At 38.3% G+C, this 25,709-nt stretch overlaps 1 protein-coding gene across 1 annotated transcript in view; it reads right to left on the reverse strand.

Annotated features, from left to right (window-relative positions):
- LOC128744583 (insulin-like growth factor I) overlaps window positions 1–1,508 on the reverse strand; it is a 28,221-nt gene extending 26,713 nt beyond the window's left edge. The window contains exon 1 of the mRNA XM_053841709.1: window positions 1,166–1,508. Coding sequence (XP_053697684.1) covers window positions 1,166–1,174 — 9 coding nt within the window. The 5' untranslated portion in view covers window positions 1,175–1,508. The remainder of the gene's footprint in view (window positions 1–1,165) is intronic.
- Between the last annotated feature and the right edge of the window lie 24,201 nt (window positions 1,509–25,709).

Below are 25,709 nucleotides of genomic sequence, written 5' to 3' on the forward strand. Positions count from 1 at the left end.
TGTACGAGAGCGAGTTCGCCGCATTTGCGACCGGTCCGCACGGAAAATGGCAGTTGAGCTGAATATCAACAGGGGATCTCTTCGTCGGATTTTGAAAATGGATCTGGGTGTGCAAGCATTCTAAAAACGTAAAATCCCTGGTTCAACGGAAGCAACAAAATAAAAACGGCAGGAAAGATGCAAACTGCTGCTCCGTCGGCACGGTGATTCCAAAGTGATCTTTTCTGATGAGAAATTGTTTGCTCTTCAAACCCCAACATTTTCAAATTTTGCTTGCTTGTGGTTTTACAGTTAAACAAGCAAAATAGGTGCACTGAGTGCAGGACAGCGCTGTTGGGATGACATTCCGATGGAAGTAGTGCGTGCCGCATGTAACGACTTCAAAAAGCGTTTGAAGCGCTTTATCCAGGCAAACGGCGATTCAATAGACTATAGAGCAATGATTGTTTTTTGCGTTCTATATCTATGGGTAAACAACTTCTAAACCTAAAATTCGAAATTAAGCCTTTACTTACAAAAATATATGACTTTGGTTTTGTTCGAATATATTTGTGCCACACTGTATGCTTATGCTTAATCGAGGTTCAAGCACGAATTGTTGAATTGTTGAAACTATTTTCACTTTATTCTTTCAGTCTATCAGAACACAATGAATGTATTTTCGTTAAAATAGCTTTTATTTTGAGCGTAGAAACTGCTTTTGACATCCAAAAATTCAATGACTCCTGTTTGAACCTTAAAGAAATATTTATTGATGAACAACTAAGCGCTGAACCCTTTTCAAATGAAACCACGAGCAATCAAATCGACTTTGTTTTGCAATTTACAGTAATTTAGAATCATAGCTTTCGCCATGGTCAGTTTTGCTCTCAAAATAGTTCGAAGCTTTTCCGAACTTAAGGGGATTATCTGGTCCAATATCGGTTCCAGAACACTTCGTTCTTTCAGATTGTGTTCCGATCCGATCGAATTTCGCTATTGACTTTCCGGACTTGATCACTAGCTCGGAGCTTCTACTTATTCATTAACTGCATCTTCCTCAATAACGAGCTTGCATTGTTTTGTTATGAATACAATTGTTATGTTTTGTATATGTTGACATCCCACTATATTGTATATGTGTATTCTCTAAAATATTCGTGATAAAGTCTCAAATATCACATACCAATTTCATGATCGTAGTTCTGTGCGGTGTGAAGATGTATCAGCCTACATACAAAATAAACTTGATTGCTTTCAAAAAAATACCACCGTAACAATCACACTAATACTTGAATTTAGTGGTTCATTGCCATACTTTTAATTTATAGTAAAAACACGTGTTATCTTTCATCATTCTTTAGATACATTATAAACCAATATACACTTTTCACTAAATTACATTTGAATCTTTTTACACAAGATCTAAACCGGCTAAAAATGCGGATGAAATTAAAGATGTTCTTTTACGGCCTGACATTTTTATACATATCACAGGCAATTAAACACCAGCCGTAGCTATGAGGAGTAGAGCGAGTACTGATTAAAATGTGCTCATCCGGTGTCCGGCAAATAACTGGTAATAAATCTGCATGTGGTCTTCGAACACGGATAATTCAAAGAGTAGACAAACTGGCATAATCGCTTTGAGTTGCTTCTATATTTTCCGAAGTGTTTCGATTTGTTCACTATAGCGCAAATCATCGCAAATCAGGCGTCGGTTACTCTACGATATGTAACTACCTAATAGACTTCTCAGATAGCTTAGAGTACAATACTGGTTTAACAAGCCATCCGTCGTATGTTCGAGTCTCGGCTAGGCGGTGAGATAGAGTCAGTAGGATCATAGCAATGTAACTATCCAGTGCTCAAACAATAGACAATTTAAAGACAATTAGGCGCACTGTAGCGACACTGGCATTCTATATATAATCTATACCTATAAAAAAGGATTTCTGTCTGTCTTTTAGAATCGAAAACTACTGAACCGATCAGCGTGAAAATTTGCATGTAGGGGTTTTTGGGGCTACGGAAGGTTCTCTCGATGGCAAAAGACCCCTCCCCCCACTACGAGGGGGGGCTCCCATACAAATCTATACCTATAAAGAAGGATTTCTGTCTGTCTGTCTGTCTGTCCGTATGTTCCTTATAGAATCGAAAACTACTGAACCAATCGGCATGAAAATAAGCATGTAGAGGTTTTTTGGGGCCAGGAAAGGTTTTAGTGATGGTTAGAAACCCCTTCCCCCACTAAGAGGGGGGGCTCCCACACAAATGAAACACAAATTTCTGCATAACTCGACAACTAATCAAGCAAATAGAACAAAATTCGGCATGTGGGTGTTTTCGGTGACAAGAATTTATTCTATGGTAAATTGAGACTCCTCCCCTCTTTATAAAGGGAATTATAGCTCCTCTCCTCTTTAAAAGGGGGGGCTTCCATACAAATTTCCTCGTAACTCGAGAACTAATCAAGCAAATGGAACCAAATTTGGCATGTGAAGGTTTTCGAGAGCAAGAATATTTTCTATAGTAATTTACTATAGAAAATATTCTTGCCCTCGAAAACTTTTACATGCCAAATTTTGTTCCATTTGCTTGATTAGTTCTTCAGTTATGAGGAAATTTGTATTTCATGTGTATAGGATCCCCCCTTCCTAAAACGGGGAGGGGTCCCAATTCATCATAGAAAAAAAATTTGTCTCCAAAAACACCCACATGCCAAATTTGGTTCCATTTGGTTCCAATTTTCCTCATAACTCGAGAAGTAATTAAGCAAATGGAACCAAATTTGGCATGTGGGTGTTTTTGGAGACAAATTTTTTTTCTATGATGAATTGGGACCCCTCCCCGTTTTAGGAAGGGGGGATCCTATACACATGAAATACAAATTTCCTCATAACTGAAGAACCAATCAAGGAAATGGAACAAAATTTGGCATGTAAAAGTTTTCGAGGGCAAGAATATTTTCTATGGTGAATAAGGACCTCTCCTCACTTTAAGAGGGGGGCTCCTATACAAACTAAATACAAATTTCCTCATAACTCGAGAACTAATCAAGCAAATGGAACAAAATTTGGCACGTGGGTTTTTGGAGACAAAATTTTTTTCTATGATGAATTGGGACCCCTCCCCACTTTAGGAAGGGGGGCTCCTATACAAATGAAATACAAATTTCCTCATAACTCGAGAGCTAATCAAGCAAATGAAACCAAATTTGGCATGTGAAAATTTTCGAGGGCAAGAATATTTTCTATGGTGAATTAGGACCCCTCCCAACTTTAAGAGGGGGGGCTCCTATACAAACGAAATACAAATTTCCTCATAACTCGAGAACTAATCAAGCAAATGGAACCAAATTTGGCACGTGGGTTTTTTTGGAGACAAAATTTTTTTCTATGATGAATTGGGACCCCTACCCACTTTAGGAGGGGGGGCTCCTATACAAATGAAATTCAAATTTCCTCATAACTCAAGAACTAATCAAGCAAATAGAACCAAATTTGCCATGTGGAGGTTTCTGGAGGCAAAAATATTTTCTATGGTGAATTAGGACCCCTCCCAACTTTAAGAGGGGGTGCTTCTACACAAATGAAATACAAATTTCCTCATAATTCGAGAACTAATCAAGCAAATGGAACCATATTTGGCATGTGGGTGTTTTTGGAGGCAACCATTTTTTCTATGATGAATTAGGACCCCTTACCTTTTAAAGAGGGGGGCTCTCATACAAACGAAATACAAATTTCCTCATAACTCTAGAACTAATCAAGCAAATGGAACCAAACTGATCATGTGGGTGTTTTTGTGGACAAGAATATTTTCTATGGTATATTTTCTATGGATTTCCCCACTTTAAGAGGGGGGGGGGCTCCTATACAAATGAAAAACAATTTCCTCATAACTCGAGAACTAATCAAGCAAATGGAACCAAATTTGACATGTAAGTGGTTTTGGACGCAAGATTTTTTTCTATGGTGAATTGAGACCCCTCTCTTCTTTAGAAAGCGAGTTATGGCCTATCTCCCCTTTAAGAGGGTGGGCTTCCATACAAATGAAATGCAAATTTCCTCTTATCTCGAGAACTAATCAATCAAATGGAACCAAATTTAGCAGGTGGGAGATTTAGATGGCAGAAATTTTTTCTAAGGTGAATTACGACCCCTTCCCCTTTTAAGAGGGGAGCTCCCATACAAATGAAATTCAAATTTCCTTATAACTTGAGAACTAATCAAGCAAATGGAACCAAATTTGGCATGTGGGAGATTTTGGAGTCTTGAATTTATTTTACGATAGTTAGAGACCTCTCACCCCTGTGGTAGGGGGATATGGACTCTCATACAAATAAAACAGAAATTTTTGCGAAACTCAAAAACTAATCGAACTCGAGAAATTCGACTCTTCCATAAAACATTAGTCAATACAAGACCACAAAAACTATCTATAGTAACACTAGATCATTCAGGACGAGACGGTCGCGAGTGTTGCCGGTGACCTGCCGTCAGAAGCGCCGCCCACTGGGGGGCTTGCAAAACTCGAGATTGTGACAAAGATCATCCGAGATTCATGATTTATGATTTATGTACAACACAGGTTAATTTGTGGCAATACGAAGTTTGTCGGGACAGCTAGTATATATATATATATATATATATATATATATATATATATATATATATATATATATATATATATATATATATATATATATATATATATATATATATATATATATATATATATATATATATATATATATATATATATACATATATACAGGGTGCTCCACCTTTTATGTCGGTATGAAAACATTGAATAACTTTAACGAGAAATTAGCCCTCATCATGTATTCATGACTACCCTGATTGCTTTGAGTGTGTTGGTAAATAGGTCTTAATGGCTCTTTAGTTGCAATTTTTTAAATGTAGTACAGTAGATTCGCTAGGATAAATGTTTATTTGTCTCACATTATCGATAATCTTTAATATAGTTCTATCGACAAAAATGCTTTTCTGATGAAAAAACTGCTTATGAGCACATGCCCTTCAACATCATCTCAGCATAAAACATAAAGCATAAAACACACACACAACACTAGCCTCATCGCGTATCGCATTTTCCTTGCATATTTTAAACAAAACCGGCCCTTCACTTCACTTGAAAAGCAGTAGTTGGAAACATTTAATTGTAGCACATCAATATCTGGCTCACTTTCTGTCAATATATCTCCGCAGCTGGCAAAAATTTACAAAATATAAAAGCACACGAGCAGCTAATCTACATTTGCGCATGCAAAAGACACTCTGCATGCACTATGAAAAATATGTATGTACAACTGGCGTAAAAACTTGCGCAGTTTTCATCCACCGAACTTTTCACCAAAAATTTGCATTTTAACGACTTTTACTCATATAAGCCATTCCATATAAAAATCTGGCAAGTTTTATTTACTTTATTCTTAAACATAAGACGAAATGCATGCCGACTGCAAACCAGATGATTCCAAAATCATTCCGGTAAATGAGCGTATCGATTTTTCAGCGTGCATCTATTTCATGCGGCAGGGGGATTCTTGTATTCTTTCTTTTGTCTCTTGCTCGTAGTAACACAGTGGTGCCATACAAAATACTAAGATTGAGGCTTTTTCGACATGTAGTAAAGAAATCTAACGGAAGACATGGCAACATTACGTTGGGTAAAGAATACAGGCGAATTTTGTGTTAAGCTCTCGCGTGACTTTAGCTGAAATGTTCATCATATGTTATACAATACTCCCGTTTTTTAATAACATTTCTCGTCAAACTGCATGTACACACACAATGCGTTTGGTTATTTGTCGCTTACAGTTTCTATTCTATTCGCAAAACAATACAAATATAAAATGATGATATCTTAATGATCACTAATTTCACCTTAAGTCAAAACAACCGATTTCTATTAGTAATGCATTTTTATTTAGTTTGGTTCCTTAAAATTTTCTTGGTTTAGTTTTTGAAAACAATATCAATTAAGTGACCACCTTTATTAGAAATTTCAAATTTTTTCCGCGGCAATGCATGGTGAATTGAGACCGATTCCCTCTTTAGAAAGGGAATTATGACCTTTCTCCCTTTTAAGAGGGAGGCCTTCCATACAAATGAAATACAAATTTCCTCTAACTCCAGAATTAATGAAGCAAATGTAACTAAATTTGGTATGTGGGTGTTTTTGGGGGCAATTTCTTTTCTATGGTGAATTGTGACCCCTCCCCTCTTTCGAACGGGAACTATAACCTCTCCCCCTATAGGAGGGGGGGGCTTCTATGCAAATGAAATACGAATTTTCTCATAACTAGAGAACTAGTGAAGCAAATGGAACCAAATTTGTCATGTGGGGGTTTTGGTGGCAGCCATTTTTTTATGATGGTTTGATACCCCGGACCCCTGTGGTAGGGGGATAAGGACTCTCATACAAATAAAACAGAAATTTTTGCGTAACTCAAAAACTAATCGAACTAGAGGAATTCCGGACTTTTCCATAAAACATTAGTCATTAACAAGACCACCAAAAGCTATCAATAGTAACACCAGATGATTCATCAGAGATCAGCAACCTATGATTCGTGCTACTTGATAAATGATTTAAGGAAACTATAGTGAACGCCGCCGTCCAATATGTGAACTTTGATTTTACTGTAGCGATCGTGGCAGTCACCTTTTACTTGCTCTACTGAGTCTCAACTTTAAACAAAACAAAATTTCAACTGAATGATTTTTTCTGGGAGCGCTTGTGCGTGTCTGGATGCATATAAAAGTGCTTATGGTATGTTGTACATTGTGTGCCCGATCACAAATGGTTAACGACAAGGTCGTCAGAGTACAATTATGGCAGTCAGTATGGCACTGAATATCACCCTTATTTTCCCTTCTTCGGTGTACCAACATGCTTCCATAGACATAGATCACAAAAAATAAAATTAGTTCAACTGACCTGTTAGCCGTAATAAGATCTTGCAACTCAAAGCACTAAACATAGCATTCTATAGGTTCTATTACTTTTTGGGTGATAAATTACACTAAATATTGAGATTTCTGTCCGATTTAAATTCATCACTATATTTGCTCTTTTTCCCCATCGATTTTTCATTAATTTTTTCGGTCGGTCCATTCATCACATCATTCGCGAAACTTAACTTTATGCACAGAAAACCACCCGAACAGTTATTTAGTTAGATATGGTAATGATTTTGCCCAAACTGTTTTCTTGAATTGATATGAAAAACTTCACTTTATTTCGATTGAAATTTTGAATTCACGACCGTCGTTGTTGTACGTTACCAAGGAAACGGCTGTATACCTATAGGAGTGATGTCAACGTAAACATTTGAGCATGAAATTGACAATTATTTATGCTATTAAATTAACGGTCGCAGAGTGTCGATAATCTATACCTATAAAAAAAGGATTTCTGTCTGTCCCTATGTTCCTTTTAGAATCGAAAACTACTGCTGAATCGATCGGCGTGAAAATTTGCATGTAGGGGTTTTTGGGGATAGGGAAGGTTCTCTCGATGGCAAAAGATCCCTCCCCCACTAAGAGGGGGGCTCCCATACAAATCTATGCCTATAAAAATGGATTTCTGTCTGCTCTATGTTCCTTGTAGAATCGAAAACTACTGAACCGATCGGAGTGAAAATTTGCATATAGGGGTTTTTGGTGCCAGGGAAGGTTTTTATGATGGTTAGAGAGCCCTCCCCCCACTAAGAGGGGGGGCTCCCATACAAATGAAACACAAATTTCTGCATAACGCGAGAACTAATCAAGCAAATGGAATAAAATATTACATGTGGGTGTTTTTGGAGACAAGAATTTTTTCTATGGTGAAATGAGACCCCTCCCCACTTTAGAAGGGGGGCTCCCATACAAATGAAATGCAAATTTCCTCATAACTCCAGAACTAATCAAGCAAATGGAACAAAATTTGACATGTACAGTCATCCCAGTATTATGGGCCAGTTAAGCATGATGATGCTACAAAATTATTGGAAGAAACACAGATTTAAATAATTTACAGTTTATTTATAACTTAATTGGTTATAAATGTATCATAATTTGATGTCCTGTAGGCAATCTTGTTCCAAAATCACAATCCAATAAGTATATTCCATTCCCAGTATTATGGGCCACTTTTAAACCTGGTCAGAATTATGGGTCAATGTTCCCAGTATTATGGGTCAGTAAAACAAAATTGGTTTTATTTCGAGAAAAACGCGCGCGCGCTCGTGTGTGTGCGTGCGTGTGTGTGTGTATGTGTGTGTGTGTGTGTGTGTGTGTGTGTGTGTGTGTGTGTGTGTGTGTGTGTGTGTGTGTGCGTGTGTGTGTATGTGTGTGTGTATGTGTGTGTGTGTATGTGTGTGTGTGTATGTGTGTGTGTGTGTGTGTGTGTGTGTGTGTGTGTGTGTGTGTGTGTAGTTCTCGCGGTTTAGGGATCTTGTTGTACTTCTTCTTCAAGAAGCTCATCAAACTGATTCAATCTCTGATGGATGGTAGTCAGTGCTGTATTCGGATTTCGAATGGATTGTCAAGTTCATTCGAATCACACAGAGGGCTTTATCAAGGTGATGGTCTCTATAGCAAACCAAATATACAAAAGGCGACTTAAGCTAAATTGATACGATAGGCAGGGCAAGTAGCAAGAATGCCGGACAACTATCCTGTAAAGATGGCATTTACCTCAAATCCGGTAGGAATAAGATAAACAGGGGCGCAGCGAGCAAGATGGTTAGACTAGGTGAAGCGAGACCTGTCGGAGAGTACACGGTGTCCGAGGAATTGGAGAGCGTTAGCCCACAACCGAATGCATTGGAGAAACTTTGTTCATCAGGCTTTGTCTTAGGACGGCAAGCCAACTAAGTAAAGTAAGTTCAGGAAGAGGAAAAGTATTTGGTCCTGGCTTACTAGTTTTGGGTGGTTTCCAAAAATAACGCGGAACTGTACTATACGGTAGATTGTGATCCCTTGTAACTTCCTGAACTTTTTCGGATTGTCTTGCTGGATCAAGAGCGTGATGCAATATATCAGGATCATAGTGCTTCGATCTTTGTATTTTCCTTTTCTTTTTCAATTTTCTGATTTTCCTTGCACGTTTTTTCGTTTTACTGAAAACAAATTACAATTTTAGTCAAAACCAGCGAGTACTGTTGATCTATATGCTTGACCCATAATACTGGGAAAAGTCAATTTTGCTCCCAGTATTATCGGCCATTGTTTAACTTGATATACTAAAGCAGGAAATAAATTTTTCTAGGTGGTTTCACCGTAATTCAATGAATACATACCTATTCCCTCGATTTCCAACCATTTTGAGCCCAGGCACAAAAATTTACGCCGCTATTCAGCTTATAATTCGCAACCGACTTTTTATAACAACCGCAAAAATAACAACAAATCGACGGTCGATTGGAGCCAACTGACAACTTTCGGAAAATTAGGCAAATTAACGCATTGGAACTAAGTGTATTGCTGTCAAGCATGTAGCGGAATGTTGCTTCTGTCTATTCAACTCATAATCGATGGTTAAATATTAGTTTGCTATGTATAAAACTAACGTAAAGCATAGACTGGCCCATAATACTGGGTGGCTCATAATACTGGGGTGACTGTAGGTGTTTTTGGAAACAAGAATTTTTCTATGGTAAATTGAAATCTCTCCCCACTTTAGGAGAAGGGGCTCCTATACAAATGAAATACAAATTTCCTCATAACTCGAGAACTAATTAATCAAATGGAACCATATTTGGCATGAGGGTGTTTTTGGAGGCATGAATTTTTTCTATGGTGAATTGAGACCCCTCCCCTCTTTAGGAGGGGAATTATGATCCCTCTCCCTTTTAATAGGGGGGGGCTTCCATACAAATGAAATACACATTTCCTCATAAACTCTAAAACTAATCAAGCAAATGGAACCAAATTTGACATGTGGGTGCTTTTGGAAACAAGAATTTTTTCTATGGTAAATTGAAACCTCTCCCCACTTTAGGAGGGGGGGGGGTTCCAATACAAGTGAAATACAAATTTCCTCATAACTCGAAAACTAATTAATCAAATGGCACCATATTTGGCATGTGGGTGTTTTTGAGGCATGAATTTTTTCTATGATGAATTAGGACCCCTTACCTTTTTAGGAGGGGGGCTCCCATACAAAAGAAAAATAAATTTCCTCATAACTCCAGAACTAATCAAGGGAATGGAACCAAATTTAGCATGTGGGTGTTTTTGTAGGCAGATTTTTTCTATGGTGAATTGAGATTTCTCCCCTCTAAAGGAGGGGAAAAATGACCCCTCTCCCTTTTAAGACGGGGGTTTTCACACAAATGAAATGCAAATTTCCTCATAACTCGAGAACTAATCAAGCAAATGAAACCAAATTTGAAATTTGACATGTGGGTGTTTTTGGAGACAAGAATTTTTTCTAAGGTTCTAGGACTCTCATACAGATAAAACAGAAATTTTTGCGTAACTCAAAAACTAATCAAAATCGAGAAATTTTAGACTCATAAAACATTAATCAATAACAAGACCACCAAAAACTATCAATAGCAACATTAGATAATTCAGCGCGAGTCGGCCACAGGCCACGAGTGTTGTCGGCGACCTGCCGTCGGAAGCGCCGGCCACTGCTGGGGGCAGCCCCCCGTAGAGATCACCTCTATCTAGGTTTATTTATTTTTCCAGATCTACTGACCTCTATTACTTTCCTTCAGTTGGGTCACCCCTGTGCGATGGTACTTTCTACGAAAAGATTTTCCGTGAAATGGTACATCCCGCGTAAGGTTTTTCGCGAAATGGTATTCTGCGAAATTCTATATTCCGCGTCAACCGAATATGGTCAACCGAGAATTGGTGTTCCGCAAAATGGTATTCGGCAAAATCTCCCCACTTTAAGAGGGGGGACTCCTATACAAACGAAATACAAATTTCCTCATAACTCGAGAACTAATCAAGTAAATGGAACAAATTTGGCAGGTAGGTGTTTTTGGAGACAAATTTTTTTTTTATGATGAATTGGGACCCCTCCCCACTTTAGGAAGGGGGGCTCCTATTCAAATGAAATACAAATTTCCTCATAACTCGAGAACTAACCAAACAAATAGAACCAAATTTGACATGTGGAGGTGTTTGGAGGCAAAAATTTTTTCTATGGTGAATTACGACCCCTTCTCCTTTTAAAAGGGGGGCTCCCATACAAATGAAATACGGATTTCCTTATAATTTGAGTACTAATCAAGCAAATGGAACCAAATTTGGCATGTGAGGCTTTTAGAGGGCAGAAATTTTTTCTATGATGAATTAAGACCCCTCCCCTGTTTAGGAGGGGGGCTCCCATACAAATGATATTCAGATTTCCTTATAACTTGAGAACTAATCAAGCAAATGGAACAAAATTTGGCATGTGGGAGATTTTGGAGTCTTGAATTTATTTTATGATAGTTAGACACCTCTTACCCCTGTGGTAGGGGGATATGGACTCTCATACAAATAAAACAGGAATTTTTGCGAAACTCAAAAACTAATCGAACTCGAGAAATTCGAGACTCTTCCATAAAACATTAGTCAATAACAAGACCATAAAAACTATCTATAGTAACACTAGATCACTCAGGACGAGACGGCCGCGAGTGTTGCCAGCGACCCGCCGTCGGAAGCGCCGCCTACTGGGGGGAGGTAACTCCCCGCAGAAATCACTACTGTCTAGGTTTATTTGTTTTCCTAGGTCTACCTGGGTTTCCTGGAACGAGCAACAGTGAGTAAGGAGAGGATCGCGAAACTTTCCACAAAAAAGTTTTCCGTGAAATGGTACATTCCGCTTAAGGTTTTTCGCAAAATGATATTCGGCGAAATGTTGTACAATCATGGCGACTATTACTATCCGCTTTCTGGCTATGCAATGAGGGGGCAGGGGAGTTGTTTTCTACTTTACTGTGAGGAAAAATTATTAATTTGTATATTAAACTACCCATGGTATGGCATGGTACTGGTAACTAATAAACATTAACATAAGCAGGAAATCGGCGTATCTGGCATTTTATACTGCACGTTGTTGTATATTAGCTTTTTGACTGCATAGGTGTTGTAAATTGTCATCTAAAATTGTATTCCAATTCTTCGTGTCGGTAATTAGCTGTAAATTAGCATTGTCAGCACTATAAGAAGGTTATCAGTAAAGTAGCTGTATATTTTGCCAAAAAAGCTTTTAAGTAGCATTTAAGGCGACTTAAATGCTTATTGGCCTACATTTGAATAGTATTGGTGATGCTTATTGGTTACCTGGGATGCTTTCATAGTTACGTAACTGCCAAAATGAATCATCTAAGGTTGAACTCCTCAGAAACTTCTAAAACTCGAGATTGTGACAAAGATCATCCGAGATTCATGATTTATGTACAACACAGGTTAATTTGTGGCAATACGAAGTTTGTCGGGTCAGCTCTTACTATTACTTATAAAATACTTTGATAATAAAATTCATCGTATAGGACAACATATTATGTGATAGAATTACTGTCGGATCTAGTTCAACAGCAAAAATAGATACGCGATTCTACGTTTCATAATTGTTCAAAACAGATTATTACCTACTACTAGCAACTACTCCTGGAAAAAGTACTGAAATAAGTAAAAATGCAGCTGGCTTCTGACGACCTTCACCTTAAGTCAAGGGACTGGCAACCCTATCCCTACTCAATATGTTTGACAGTAGCCAACATCTACTGCCGGCGTGGGTATTATTTGCAAAAATCTGGCTAAAATTTGAAAATACTACCCGTCTGCCAGCATACCGGCTTTGCAGTGTGAAACGAACAGAACGTATAGCGGTGTCATGCTGTTTCATTTACGCAAATGGTTAGATGTTGACTCCAAGAACATGGCTGCGTAGCAGGACCGTGCCTTAAGTTCAACACTATTAGAATTTAATTTTTTTAGGTATATGCAATAAGAGTTTTTCTTAGTTGTACCATTATTCTGAATTCTGATTACAGTTAACGTATTAATTGAAGTTGAAAATCCTAAAACTTGATTTTTGCGTACATAACTCAATGCATGTCAATTGCCTGTGTGTCCAGTGGCATTAGTGAAAAAATCATTCCTTTTGGTAAATGCTGATTTTTTCAATAACTGAATGTAGTTCACAAGACTGCATAGGGACAGTATAGTGCGCGCAAATTCAAAATCAACCTTTTAATATATGTAGGTAACAAATATCTCTGAGTGCTATGATTTGATATTTGTGCTACCATAGAGGGAATACATAATGAACAGATGTTTTTTTCTTTTTCTGTCGTTTCTGTTCGTTTTCTGTCAACAGTTTTCAGCACTGGCCGCGAGTATTGAGGACGACTATAGTGACTATATACAGAGTGGCGACAATGTCAAAATTGGAATGATAATTATCTGTCAGTGTCATTCCAATCGAGCAGACGGCCTATCCAACGCGTATGCCGGAAAGAGAAAGAAAAACCTTGGAAAAATCGCATTGCATACATTTGGCGTGATTTGTCGCCACTCTGTATATAGTCACTCTAAGGACGACCACTGTGGGGAGGCGGCCCCCTCGCAGAGATCACCTCTATCTTGGTTTATTTATTTTCCTAGGTCTACTAACCTCTATTACTTTCCTTCAGTTGGGTCCGAATGAGGACAGCGAGTAGCGAGGAGAGGAACCCCCTGCGAAATGGTACTTTCAGCGAAAAGATTTTCCGTGAAATGGTACATCCCTCGCAAGGTTTATCGTGAAATGGTATTGCGCTTAATTCTATATTACGCGTTCTATATGGTATGGTCAACCGAGACGTGGTGTTCCGCAAAATGGTATTCGGCGAAATGTTTATTACACTCAAGTCTTTTTTTACACGGTTTATTTTTACGATTTTTGAATTAACGCGGTTTTTTATGACGATTTTTGAATTAACATGGTTTTTTATGACGATTTTGGAATTAACGCGGTTTTTTTACATCATTTTTCGAATTAACGCCGGTTTTTCAGCAAAGATCTTTCAAACGATGGAAAAAGTTTCATAAGTTTTTCATCAAGTGGCATACTAATGCGAGTGAATTCTGTTAGGTTTTAACATGCCTATAAATCGACGTAATGAAAGGTTAAATATCCGTTCCTTATTTTTCAAAATCCTTATTTACCAGTAAAATTCGCAACATATTGCGTACAAAAATTATATTTTCTTTCCTAGGGTGTGTAAATACTTGTAAGCGTCATTTAATTTACATTATGAACACCTTATTTAGTTTTATAATATTTACGTGATTTATAGAAACATATATGTATGTATGTATGTATGGGGACTACCACCTATCGTAGCAAAACAACTGTTCATAGCAATGGGCTTATCTGACAAGGGGAATTGTACAAACATAACCATTGGTCACGTTCACCAGGTCCTGTATGAAGGGCTAAAAGCGAATCGGTCGGCAACCAACATCGCTTGCACGTACCAGGGGTGTTTAGGAATGTCCTTCCAGAAACTAGATCGCATGAGTCAATCGTTAAGTAAGCCCTCCCAATGCAGAATGACCCCAATAGGTGGGGAGAAGGGTCCGCTCATCATCCACAATGTGTTGTTAGCCGGGCCAAGGTTAACCTTAGGAAGTTGACCACTTCACTCCCCTAAGCACACTGCTTCAAACAAGTGCCCTATTGGACCCTCCCATTCATTGATGTTATTGTTTTTGTGTACTTTAAAAATTTGATTTGGTTAAGTGCTCTTTTTTAATTACTTCTGTCGTGGCAATTATTGGGTTATAAGTAATATTATATGCTCTTTTTTATCATGTTGTTGTGTTATAATTGAGTATTATTGGATTATAGTTATGGATTAACTTTTAGATGCTTTCTATTCTCGTTTTTTAATACTTGGAGTGGTTATGATTTTCAATTTTAGGAAAACCGAAATATTGATAAAAGAAAAAACTACGAGAATTCAGTTTACCGACACCGAAGATTATGTGCTATCAACCTATAAACCTTTGCACGGTGCCTAACCTCAACTCTGGTTTGACGTTTTTGTGTGTTTTGTTTTGATTCCAGTTGTAACCTAATTTTATTGCTAGTGGGTTTATTACTCGTAATTTGTACCAGTTGTTTGCGGAAACCGGAAATGCCCGACTTTTCCGAAGCAGGAAAATGATAGCAGTTCTGTACAACATATATTTTTGTCATTTTTGCAGTTTTTTGCTTCTGGGTCTTGCGAATAAGTAATCAAAACAAACCCCACAACACTGTCAAACCTGGGACGAAAAAAACGCACTGACATCTTTATAAAATTTCTAAGCTCTAGCATCTATTGATTGGAAAAGCAACTATTGATGCGCAAAATTTGTTTGAAATTGGTATAAATTTATTTGGGAAAATCAACACATTAGCATTTTCAATCCTATACACCGCTATACCAGCAGTATGGTCAAATCAAATATTTTTCTTCGCTTTTTGCTTTGCTCGTGCGATTGCGAATAACAGCAAGTAAAGAAAATGACAATTGAAATGTTTCTCACTCTTCTTGTATTTCTATGCAAATTTTAAAATCCCAAATCGCATATACATACATAGACACATACACACATACACACATACATACATATATTCATAATACATGCATGCATACATACATACATGTATGCATACATACACACATGTATGCATACATACACATACATAACACATACATTTAGGGTTGCCTTCAAAAAATGCAGGGAATTGTGGCAGCATATTTTCTGTCTGGATCTGTCTGTAATGTAAAATGTGCGTTAGACAGTCGCCGGTAGCATGTAACCGGCATAGAGAGAAAGTGGGAGTGGGTTGATAGTTTCCCGTGTAAATTATTGAATATAGGTAGGGTTACCAAGTCTGGGGGGGGGGGGGGTGTAAGCCGCCGTAAGTCGGTTGACAGTTTCTCGTGTAAATGGAATGATCAGTCAGTAGTGGAGAAGCAAATGGTAGGACATCGCAGTCGAAACCACAACGTACATTGAAAGGATTATTGAAAATAGCTAGTTTCAAATTAACAACTACTTGCTTCTGGTGCTAGTGGACAATTTAATCACAGACTAACAGACGTAACACTTCGAACAAATTTTCTATCAAAACATCGTTTCAATGACACCTCTAAAACTTGGAAAAAACACTAGCATCACCTAGTGCAGTCTTTGCGCTACGCAAAGCAGCTTGCTATAAATTTAGCAATACTATAAATTTCCTTGTATATTATCTGACAACAGCGCCAGTGCAAGCGAGCGGCGTTCTCGCGCAGCGACTGTTGTTTGAGTCTTGGCTTAAGTGAACATTTGAAATGATCGTTTTTATTGGCGATGGAATGAGGCTTCAGTGTTACGTCTATTAGTCTGTGATTTAATGTAGGGTACGGGAGGGTATTTCCAGCCCGTTAAGCGGTAGCCTGAACAATATTCAGGAATTACGTTGAAACTATATTTATTCGAGACAAGATTTTTATACCAGTTGATAGAATATTATTTCTGAATATCGGCGTGTATTTTGGTTTTAATGAAACGCTACTGAATTTGAGTTATAGTCGCGAGAAATGATGAAGTCGCTAATGGATGGATCTAATGGATCCCTAATGGATCGTTGTATCGTTAATATACATTAGCGCCAGAAGCAAGTGGTTGTCACTCAAATACTACACAGCTATGTCAACACGATAGAAGCGTTTCAGGCGTTTAGGCCTTACATATTGGTAGTAGTGTAAATAACGCACCATATGCTGGAATTAAAAACAAAATGCTGCTAATGGCTAGTGAATGAAAATTGATTTATATTTTCATATCAATGGGGAATTTTTGTGTTCTTCCGTGATAAAAAGAAGTAGAATTATTCTGTGATAGCATATTCACAGCTGTTTAGTTTCTAGAATAAGTAAACGTGATCATAATTGTGTGTTTTCCAACCCATCATCAAGAGCGGATACGCGTAAGCGATTGCTGCTGTTTTGACGTAGAACTACGTCTTTGTTTACTATACTGGGACTTGGTAGCACTTTGTGAAAACGAAAATAGAAGTGTAACGTTTGAATGAAAGATTTCAAATGCCAATAACTACTAAACGAAACTGAATAATTTATGTGTCGTTGGATAGATAAAATGATCAGCAATTTTATGGAGGGATAAACAAGCAATTTTATGGAGGGCGTAAGAGGGGGGGGGGGGCTCCTATACAAATGAAACACAAATTTCCTCAAAACTCGAGAACTAGTCAAGCATATTGAACCAAATTTAGCATGTAGGGGTTTCAGAAGGCAGGATTTTTTCTATGGTGTACTGAGACCCCTCCCCCTTTCAAGAGGGGGTGGGGGCTTCCACACAAATGAAATACAAATTTCCTCATAACTCTAGAACTAATCAAGCAAATGAAACCAAATTTGGCATGTGGGGGTTTCAGAAGGCAAGATTCTTTCTATGGTGAATTGAGACCCATTCCTTCTATAAGAGGGGAGCGGGGGCTCCCATACAAATAATATTCAAATTTCCTCATAACTCGAGAACTAATCAAGCAAAAGAAACCCAATATGGCATGTGGGGCTTTAAGAAGACAGGAATTTTTTCTATGGTGCACTGAGATCCATCCGTCATTTAACAGGGGGGGGGGGGCTCCTATACAAATGAAACACAAATTTCCTCATAACTCAAAAACTAATTGAGCAAATGAAAGCAAAGTTTTGTCATATGGGGGTTTTTGGAGGCAGGAATTTTTTCTATAGTGAATTTGGCCCTTTGCCTTCTTTAAGAAGGGGGGATCCCATACAAATGGGATACTTATTTCGTCATAATTCGAGAACTAATCAAGCAAATGGGACCAAATTTGGCATGTGGGGTTTTTTGGAGGCATGACTATATTTTTTTGATGGTTTGAGACCCCTCACCCCAGTGGTAGGAGGATAAAGACTCTCATACAAATAAAACAGAAATTTTTGCGTAAGTGCCGTATTTTCTGCTATGTAACAAGCGGTAAGCTGTGAAAGTAAACTAGTAAAATCTTCTCGGCGCAAGTGGCAGTGAATCGACGCCGCTAACTTACGTGCCTGTTGCCATTCATGTCAAAGGAGAAGGACATTTGAATGACACGGCATATTTGCGAAGAACGTGCTTTGGCTTTAATGTTATTTGTAACCAATGGTTCTTTTAAAGGCCACTTTTAAAGGCTGCTCATAAGCATATTTAGTACAATAATCTGTGGCCTGGTCATTCACATCATTACTATTTCAACCTTTATGATGCACACAAGTGATTTTTAAAAGAGTTCTCTGTCTCAATTCAAAGCCACCATTGCATTCAATGAAGAATTGAATCTAAATATTTCGCTCTTCTCTTTTAAACATTCACTTAAACATTGTTACTCACAGATTTTTATAAACATATTGTAGGGAACGAGCCGAGTTAGATGAATCAGCGTTAAGCAAATCTAATGAAACTGAATTATTTACTTGAGTGTAACTGAAATCCCTTGCATAGGAAGAATACCGTCATACGAACGGTAAGAGACAAGGAGAGAAATATATCGTTACGCATACTGTGGCAAGATATAGCATACTCTAAACAAGAGTCAGTTTTTGGACGAACGTAGACTTTGACGGACGTTGTTCCGTATTCCGGAGGGCTCGGTTGGAATTAACCGACGGACACGACACATATATATGCCAGAAATACAGTTTACATTAGTCTTTGATCTAATGATCTGATATAGTCCTACGTCACCCTTTCGTACAACCCTTAGGGTTGTATACCTTGTAGTTTTTTTTCATCCTGGTTACGTGCTAGTGGAAAAACAGCGGTTTTGATGTTTATTGAATAAAATTTAGCAAATTACTTACATTTTTATGAAAATAGTTCTAAAGCCTATGAGTGCTACATTCGTTTCAGTATTGTTATATATCGGCAAAGTTTTTATTGTAGTTTTTAGTGTAGCCAAAAAAGGTAATGTATGCCGAAATTAGTAGCGTGCTGGGTCAGAGTTGCCATTTTGAAATCTGTGTTTCTTGTTTAAAAATCTGTGAAAATCTGTAAAACTATCGAAAAAAATCTGTTACTAAATCTGTGTTACATAATTATGCTCCCATGAAGAAAAATTAGCATTTTAATGTTTTTGAACAATATGGTTCATTCAATATCATCCATACTCTTCGTAAATTTTGTTTTTGATGTGCAGTAATTTCGGTTTTGTAACTTTACCTCCCGATTTTTTGTGCCATTTTGCTTCCAGTGATAAAATTGATAAACTTTTCTTCAACATGTAGCATATCTGTGAAAATCTGTGATTTTCAAAAATATCTGTCATCTGTGATCACAGATTCTGTCAGCGGGGTGGTGTGGCTGTCAAACTACATACATTGTCCATGTCCCACTCAATGGTTTTGGTACTTTTGGTTCTGGTGCCTACTTAAAGGTTTATTCATTTTAAGACTACTGGAACTAATTAGAAGCAGTTAAACACAGCCTTTTAACTATAATTCAACTAATATTAGCTGTTATTTTCGGTATACTGGCTGGTTCCAAGTTGTCGCCGTCCATGGATGTTTAGTCCGCAAAATTTTGACAATTTCACACCCCTGGATTCTGTGCTTTAAAATGACGAAAAAATCTGTGATTTTACAGAAAAATCTACGAAAATGGCAACTCTGCTGGGAATACCCTCCCGTACCCTATATTACCGCCAGAAGCAAAGTATTGTCACTGCAAAACTGGCTACTTTCAATGATCCACTGCTCAGGATTGCTAGTAAATTCATTAGAAAATTTAACAAATCAGGCAAAAAGTACAAATCTGGCTTCAAAGGTCGGAAAACCGGCCTTTCTGCAGGATTGACCGATCACTGACTTTGCAAGTGAAAAATTGGTCAGGCCGGTCAAAAACCGGTCACTTGGCAACCCTATTTATTAATGATCTAGTAGAAACCACGGAAATGACACTTCCAAAACCAACCTGTATAAAAAAATGTAGCCAACATAGAGCGGGCCCAAGCTGACAGCTTCATAGATGGGATCAAGCTGACAATCGAGTCGGATGTGTAAATTATTAAATTTTGTTAGTTTTAGTTTGATTTTAGCCAAGGTTGTAGCATCACATAGCCAATGTCAGTCAGGCAATTGATGCGAAATACATGAACCTGTGAAAATGGTTAGTTAAATTCGTTTTGTGAAATCGCTTTGCGTTTGCCGCCTTTTTCATGTGAGCAACGAGAATGTGACGTCATATCAGCCCTCTGGTAGAAACAAAAGGAGTATGAATTCAGTTTAAATTTTTTTTCCGATCCAAAACTAAGTATGATACTGATATTGTTGTTTCTAACATCTTTTTTTGCGTGCATATGACATATTTTGCAATAAAAAATGACAATATTGGAACAAAATCTGCCAGGTCTCGTTTTAGGTGTATGTACATATATTGTTGTTGTAGTTGAAAACCGTAATAATCGACGAGCGACATTCGGTTTTATTCTTGTTTTGTGTGTCGCAACTACGTGGCACGTGGTGCGCTATGTTTGCACATTGATGCGCTATACAGCGTACCACCTGCGACGTTAATGGGGCACCTACTGAACTCCGACGTTAATGGGATTCATCTGAATATAAATACCCATGCAGTTACCGACTTTTCACCAGCTCCACCACTATTCCGCCAGCTACCGGGATGCACCGATTCTAGCATTATGGAAACTCCTGACCTCCCCACAGTAGTTGCGCCTTCGCTGCCAGCGTTCAACAGTCGTCCTGGTCCTACGTGCAGTTGCGGGGAACGGGGTTTCCAAAATTGCACTCAAGGCAAGTACAAATTTGCTAGCCCATATCGCACCACTGACCCGCTTTGTGTTTCTAGGCCGTTAGATGCCAACGCTCCTGCCTTCCAGGGACGACGCAGAACTGTCGATTCCTTGACGACCGTAATCGCCTGCTAGTTACCAGAACGAAGACAGCATGTGATCTTCTACCAAAATGTAGGCGGCACTCGTGTCACTGACTATCGTATAGCCGTTTCCGATCTGAGCTATGATATCATCGTCTTAACCGAGACCTGGCTCGATTCACGTACACTTTTTAGTCAAGTGTTCGGCTCCAACTATGAAGATTTGGAGCAGACCTGGATTTCAGTTGCGCTACATGACCGGAACTTGTTTTTATGCGTTGTGTATATCGCGCCTGACCGGACTCGTGACATCGCTCTTATCAATGCGCACTGCGAATCTGTCTTCGCTGTGATCGACCAGGGCTGCTCCAGTCGACCAGATTATGATACTGGGGGACTATAATCTGCCTGACACAACGTGGAAGCAATCGCAAGGCGGTTTCCTGTACATATCATGACCCAACTCTTTCTGTATTCCATACTGGTGCCACCTGTATTCTCGACAGTTACAGTGCCGCCACCCAGTCACAAATCAATTAATCAGCGGTTCACGAGCATAACCGCTGCCTGGACCTCTGTTTCTTTTCAACACAAGATGCCGCACCATTCCTCTCAACAACTCCACTGCCTTTAGTTAAAGATGTACCTCATCATCTTCCATTAAATCATCTCTGTGGAAGACAACTATACTAGAGATCTTGACATCACCACCGCTGCTGTTACGTACAATTTTTTCAGAGCAGATCATCGCAGCATCGCAGCCTTGCTATCATCAATGGATTGGGATAATATGAATAACGATCATGACGCCGATACTGCCGCCCAAACCATTTCAAATGTTTTGTCGTATGCCATTGATAGACATGTCCCGAAAAAAGTAAGTCGTTCCGGATCACGTGCTCCTTGGCAAACGAGTGAATGGCAAAAACTCAAATCACTGAAAAGAGCCGCTCTACGAAAGTTCTGCAGACACCATACGCTCTCACTACAGCATCACTACGTTAGAGTAAATCACGAGTTCAAGCGAGTCACTCCCCAGCAAACCACAAATCGTATAATAATGTGTAAAAATCATCTTAAATATCGCTAAACAAACTCAAGATCGTACATAAAGCTTAATAAAGCGCACCCTAGTTTACATTTATTCGTACAAAATGATAGTTACTGATTCACATACGATTTTCGTCACAGAATTGTATAGCATTATGGAACTGATCATGTTGAGTCGGATTTCATCGTATACAAATACTTATGAATGTGAATTGTTTTCATATAATTTGCAGTACGTATATCGCCTCCAAAACAGTACGCATATGGTGATTCCGTGCATCGAATGCGATTTTTCTAGATATATATCGGTACATATATCATATTTGTTTGATATACGTACGAAAATGTTTGCTAGGACGTGTTTGTTTTCATCAATATCAACGTAGTATTTAAAGGAAACTCAGCTCGTACCTCAAAGGTTTCTGGAAGTTTGTGAACGAGTAACGCAAGGAATATGTCCTCCTCTATAATCTATCGCGATGAAACTGCCTCAAGTTTTACAGACATATGCAGCTCATTCGCTGAAAAGTTTGCTGGCCTGTTTAGTCATGAAAGTTTAACCAGCGACGATGTCGACTGCGCTGCAAGGAACGTCCCATCGTACGGTTAAGCTTTAAGTAATCTGGGGATAAACACCGAGATGATCTCCATTGCCGTTACGCAACTGAAGTCCTCCATCAATCCCGGGCTTGATGGAATTACATCCGCTCTCTTGAAGAAGCACACCTCTTGTTTGGCTAGACCACAACAGCTTGTATTCCAGAAGTCCATCTCCAGCGGTATTTTTCCGTCTTACTGGAAATCTGCTTATATGTTTCCTGTGCACAAAGAAGCCAACAAGCGAGATGTGGACAATTACCGAGGAATTACATCGTTGAGTGCCATCTCGAAATTGTTCGAGCTAATCGTCTTGGAGTCACTTTTTTCACAGTGCAAGCAATATTTGACTGCTCCCTGGTCAGATCGATTCTGGAGTACTGTTCTGCGGTTTGGAACCCGAACTACCACAACAGTTCTGAACGAATCGAATCCGTCCAGCGCCGCTTTCTGCATTTAGTCTTTCGCCGGCTGCCCTGGCGAAATCCGTATCACTTACCGAGCTACGAAAATCGATGTCTGATGATCAACCTAGATTCTCTCTTTACACGGAGAGATGCATCTAAAGCCCTGCTAGTTGCTGATACTTTTCGAGGTAAAATAGATTGCCCTCAACTTCTAGAGCGAATCGATCTTAATGTCCATTAGTTTTAAGAAGTTAGACCATCATTAAGACCATGTAAGTGTGCTGATGTAATAAATAAAGAAATAAGAATAAGGACCTCTGGTACCAATGTACCTAACGAACCATAGAGGCGCTGGACAAAAGGAGACTGCACAACCCTCTTATTAAGCGCGTGACGTACACTTACAAGGCACTGCACGTGACGTTGTTTGTCCGTTAGCGTGTTAGCCGCGATTCTCAACGCGGATCTCCGGGTTGAAGGCTCCGTTCCTATGGGATAGACCAACCTCGTGTTTTAGTCTTGACCTTGAAATGGCATGTAAATTAATTCTTTTTGGAACATTAGTTCTTTTACAATTGACGAAGGGACGCTCTATCTCCTTCACTCAAAAATTTCATTACTTTCTTCTACCGTCCCTTCGTCAATAGTAAAAGAACTACTGTTTTAAAAAATGTTAAATATATTGGTATTATTTTATCTTGACTCTCCCATATTTGCAGATACTTTGGTTTAAGCCGAGAAAATTTGAGAAAATTACACAAGGATTGTACGATTCGCAGGAGTTAATTGTACACAAATGAGCCAAGCTCGAAGAAAAATAATACTATCAACAGCCGATGTTATATTATATTAGGGAACGGTATAAATATATTAAAGTTGAAAAAATATTTTCAAAGAGAGAAGTAATATATTTTCAACAGTGTCTTGCCCCTTGTGTACAACATAATCGCGTGGGGCTAGTTTTACGATCCCACTGAGTCTTGCAACTTTTTCCGGTCGAGATTCGAACATACGATGACTGACGGTTTAAACCAGTGTCGTGTTTCAAGGCCAATTTTGATGCAAATTCACCGAGAAATATGGCTGTGCGAGATTTTGTGTTTACCGAAATTTAGCGAAATCGTACGAAATCTACCCTTGATTTTATGGTACATCACCATTAAACTACAGTTAACAGTATGGTAAATTTCGCTCAGTTTCGTTAGATTTCGGTAAACACGAAATTTCGCGAGATCTCACACAGCTTTACTGCGAAAGGTTGTGATACGAAATACGTATTTGCGAAATACTTGTGTAGTAAATATTTTGTGTTTCAAAGTAGGTATTTTGAGTATAATCAATTCATATACTATATTTTGTGCACGAAGTACCTATTGCTCATATGTGAAAAATAAGCATTTATTAGGAGAATGTGCGAAAGGAGAAATAGTGAAAAGCCACTGCAAGGAGGAATGATCAATCGATATAAAACTGGGTAATTGAATGTGCGGTCGGAATGAACAATTAGGTAAGTCTATCTCAGTTCAAATCGAAGATTGTCGTTTGCAATCGGTGTGGTCACTTGACATGGTATGACCCAAAACATATAAAAAATAAAATAAAATTCGTCTACAATAATGGTTGTATATGGTGCACGCAATACCGCGCTAGAACTCTAGCTCAACAAACCTGTATCAATTACAAAACCGCATTGTCCGTCCAAAGAAGATGTCGATACTATGAGGGTTAAGTAATGAACTTAATTGTAATCTGTTTGGTAACACGTTGATAGTGCAAAAGAGGACGTTTTTACTCTGGTTTTCGCTGCTCTACCGGATTCCTATCATCACGTCCAAAATGCCCGCTTCAAAGGGGTATCACTCTGTAACCTTTTTATTATCAAAGAAAAATAAACTCGCACGTTCCCATCAAGGATGGCTAGCTTCAAGTATTATTGGTAAATGAATTTGTTTTGTTCCGTAGGTAACTGCTCTGTGAGAGCTTTTTCCAAGTGAGCAAATCGAAATTGTTGCTATCATCAAGTATGGGTACATATTCCATATATATATATATAAATTTACATGACATTTCGACTTTACCACAGTTAGAAAATTAAGCGATCATTCGTAGTATTTATGGATATTATGGAAAAAATAAAGAGCCTTGAAAAATCCATTTCGATTAGTTTTAAAGACAACGCATTTCGAAAAATAACATGATTTTTTACTGTGATTTAATCGAAACAGCACTGCATACGTAGGGTTAGGGAGAGTATTTTCATCCTATTAAGTGATTGCTTCTATTTCTTCCGCATAAGCCTAGTTTTAGTGGAAGAACAGGTGGTTTTAATGTTCTTTCAATGAAAAGCAGTAGATTACTTACATTTTTTAGAGAATAGTTGTAACATATTAGAATCATATATCGGCGAAAGAAATTGCAAATAGGCTGAATTTAGAAACAGGCTGAAAATACCCTCACGTATCCTATATAGCTTTTGTTAGAAGTAAAAAATAATAGTAAACGATGGTATACATATATTCAATGGGCTGGATTTGTAGGTTATCATCGCAAAGCATTCAGTATGTGTGGGAGTCGGCGTCTAGGTTTTTTCATACCAATTAGGGAGTTATACCTTTGTTGACTTGAGACTCATTTATATTCTAACGCTTAATTATTCCAAATTTCTGGCTCATCTTCAGTTATTACCTGGAATTATGAGCCAAATCGGTGAATATTTAGAGGTCGCGCAACAGGCTTAAAATGTATATGGAAACAAGTCTCAAAATGCATGGTAGAT

This window comes from Sabethes cyaneus, chromosome 1 (genome assembly GCF_943734655.1).
Source record: "Sabethes cyaneus chromosome 1, idSabCyanKW18_F2, whole genome shotgun sequence".
Lineage (NCBI taxonomy): Eukaryota > Metazoa > Arthropoda > Insecta > Diptera > Culicidae > Sabethes > Sabethes cyaneus.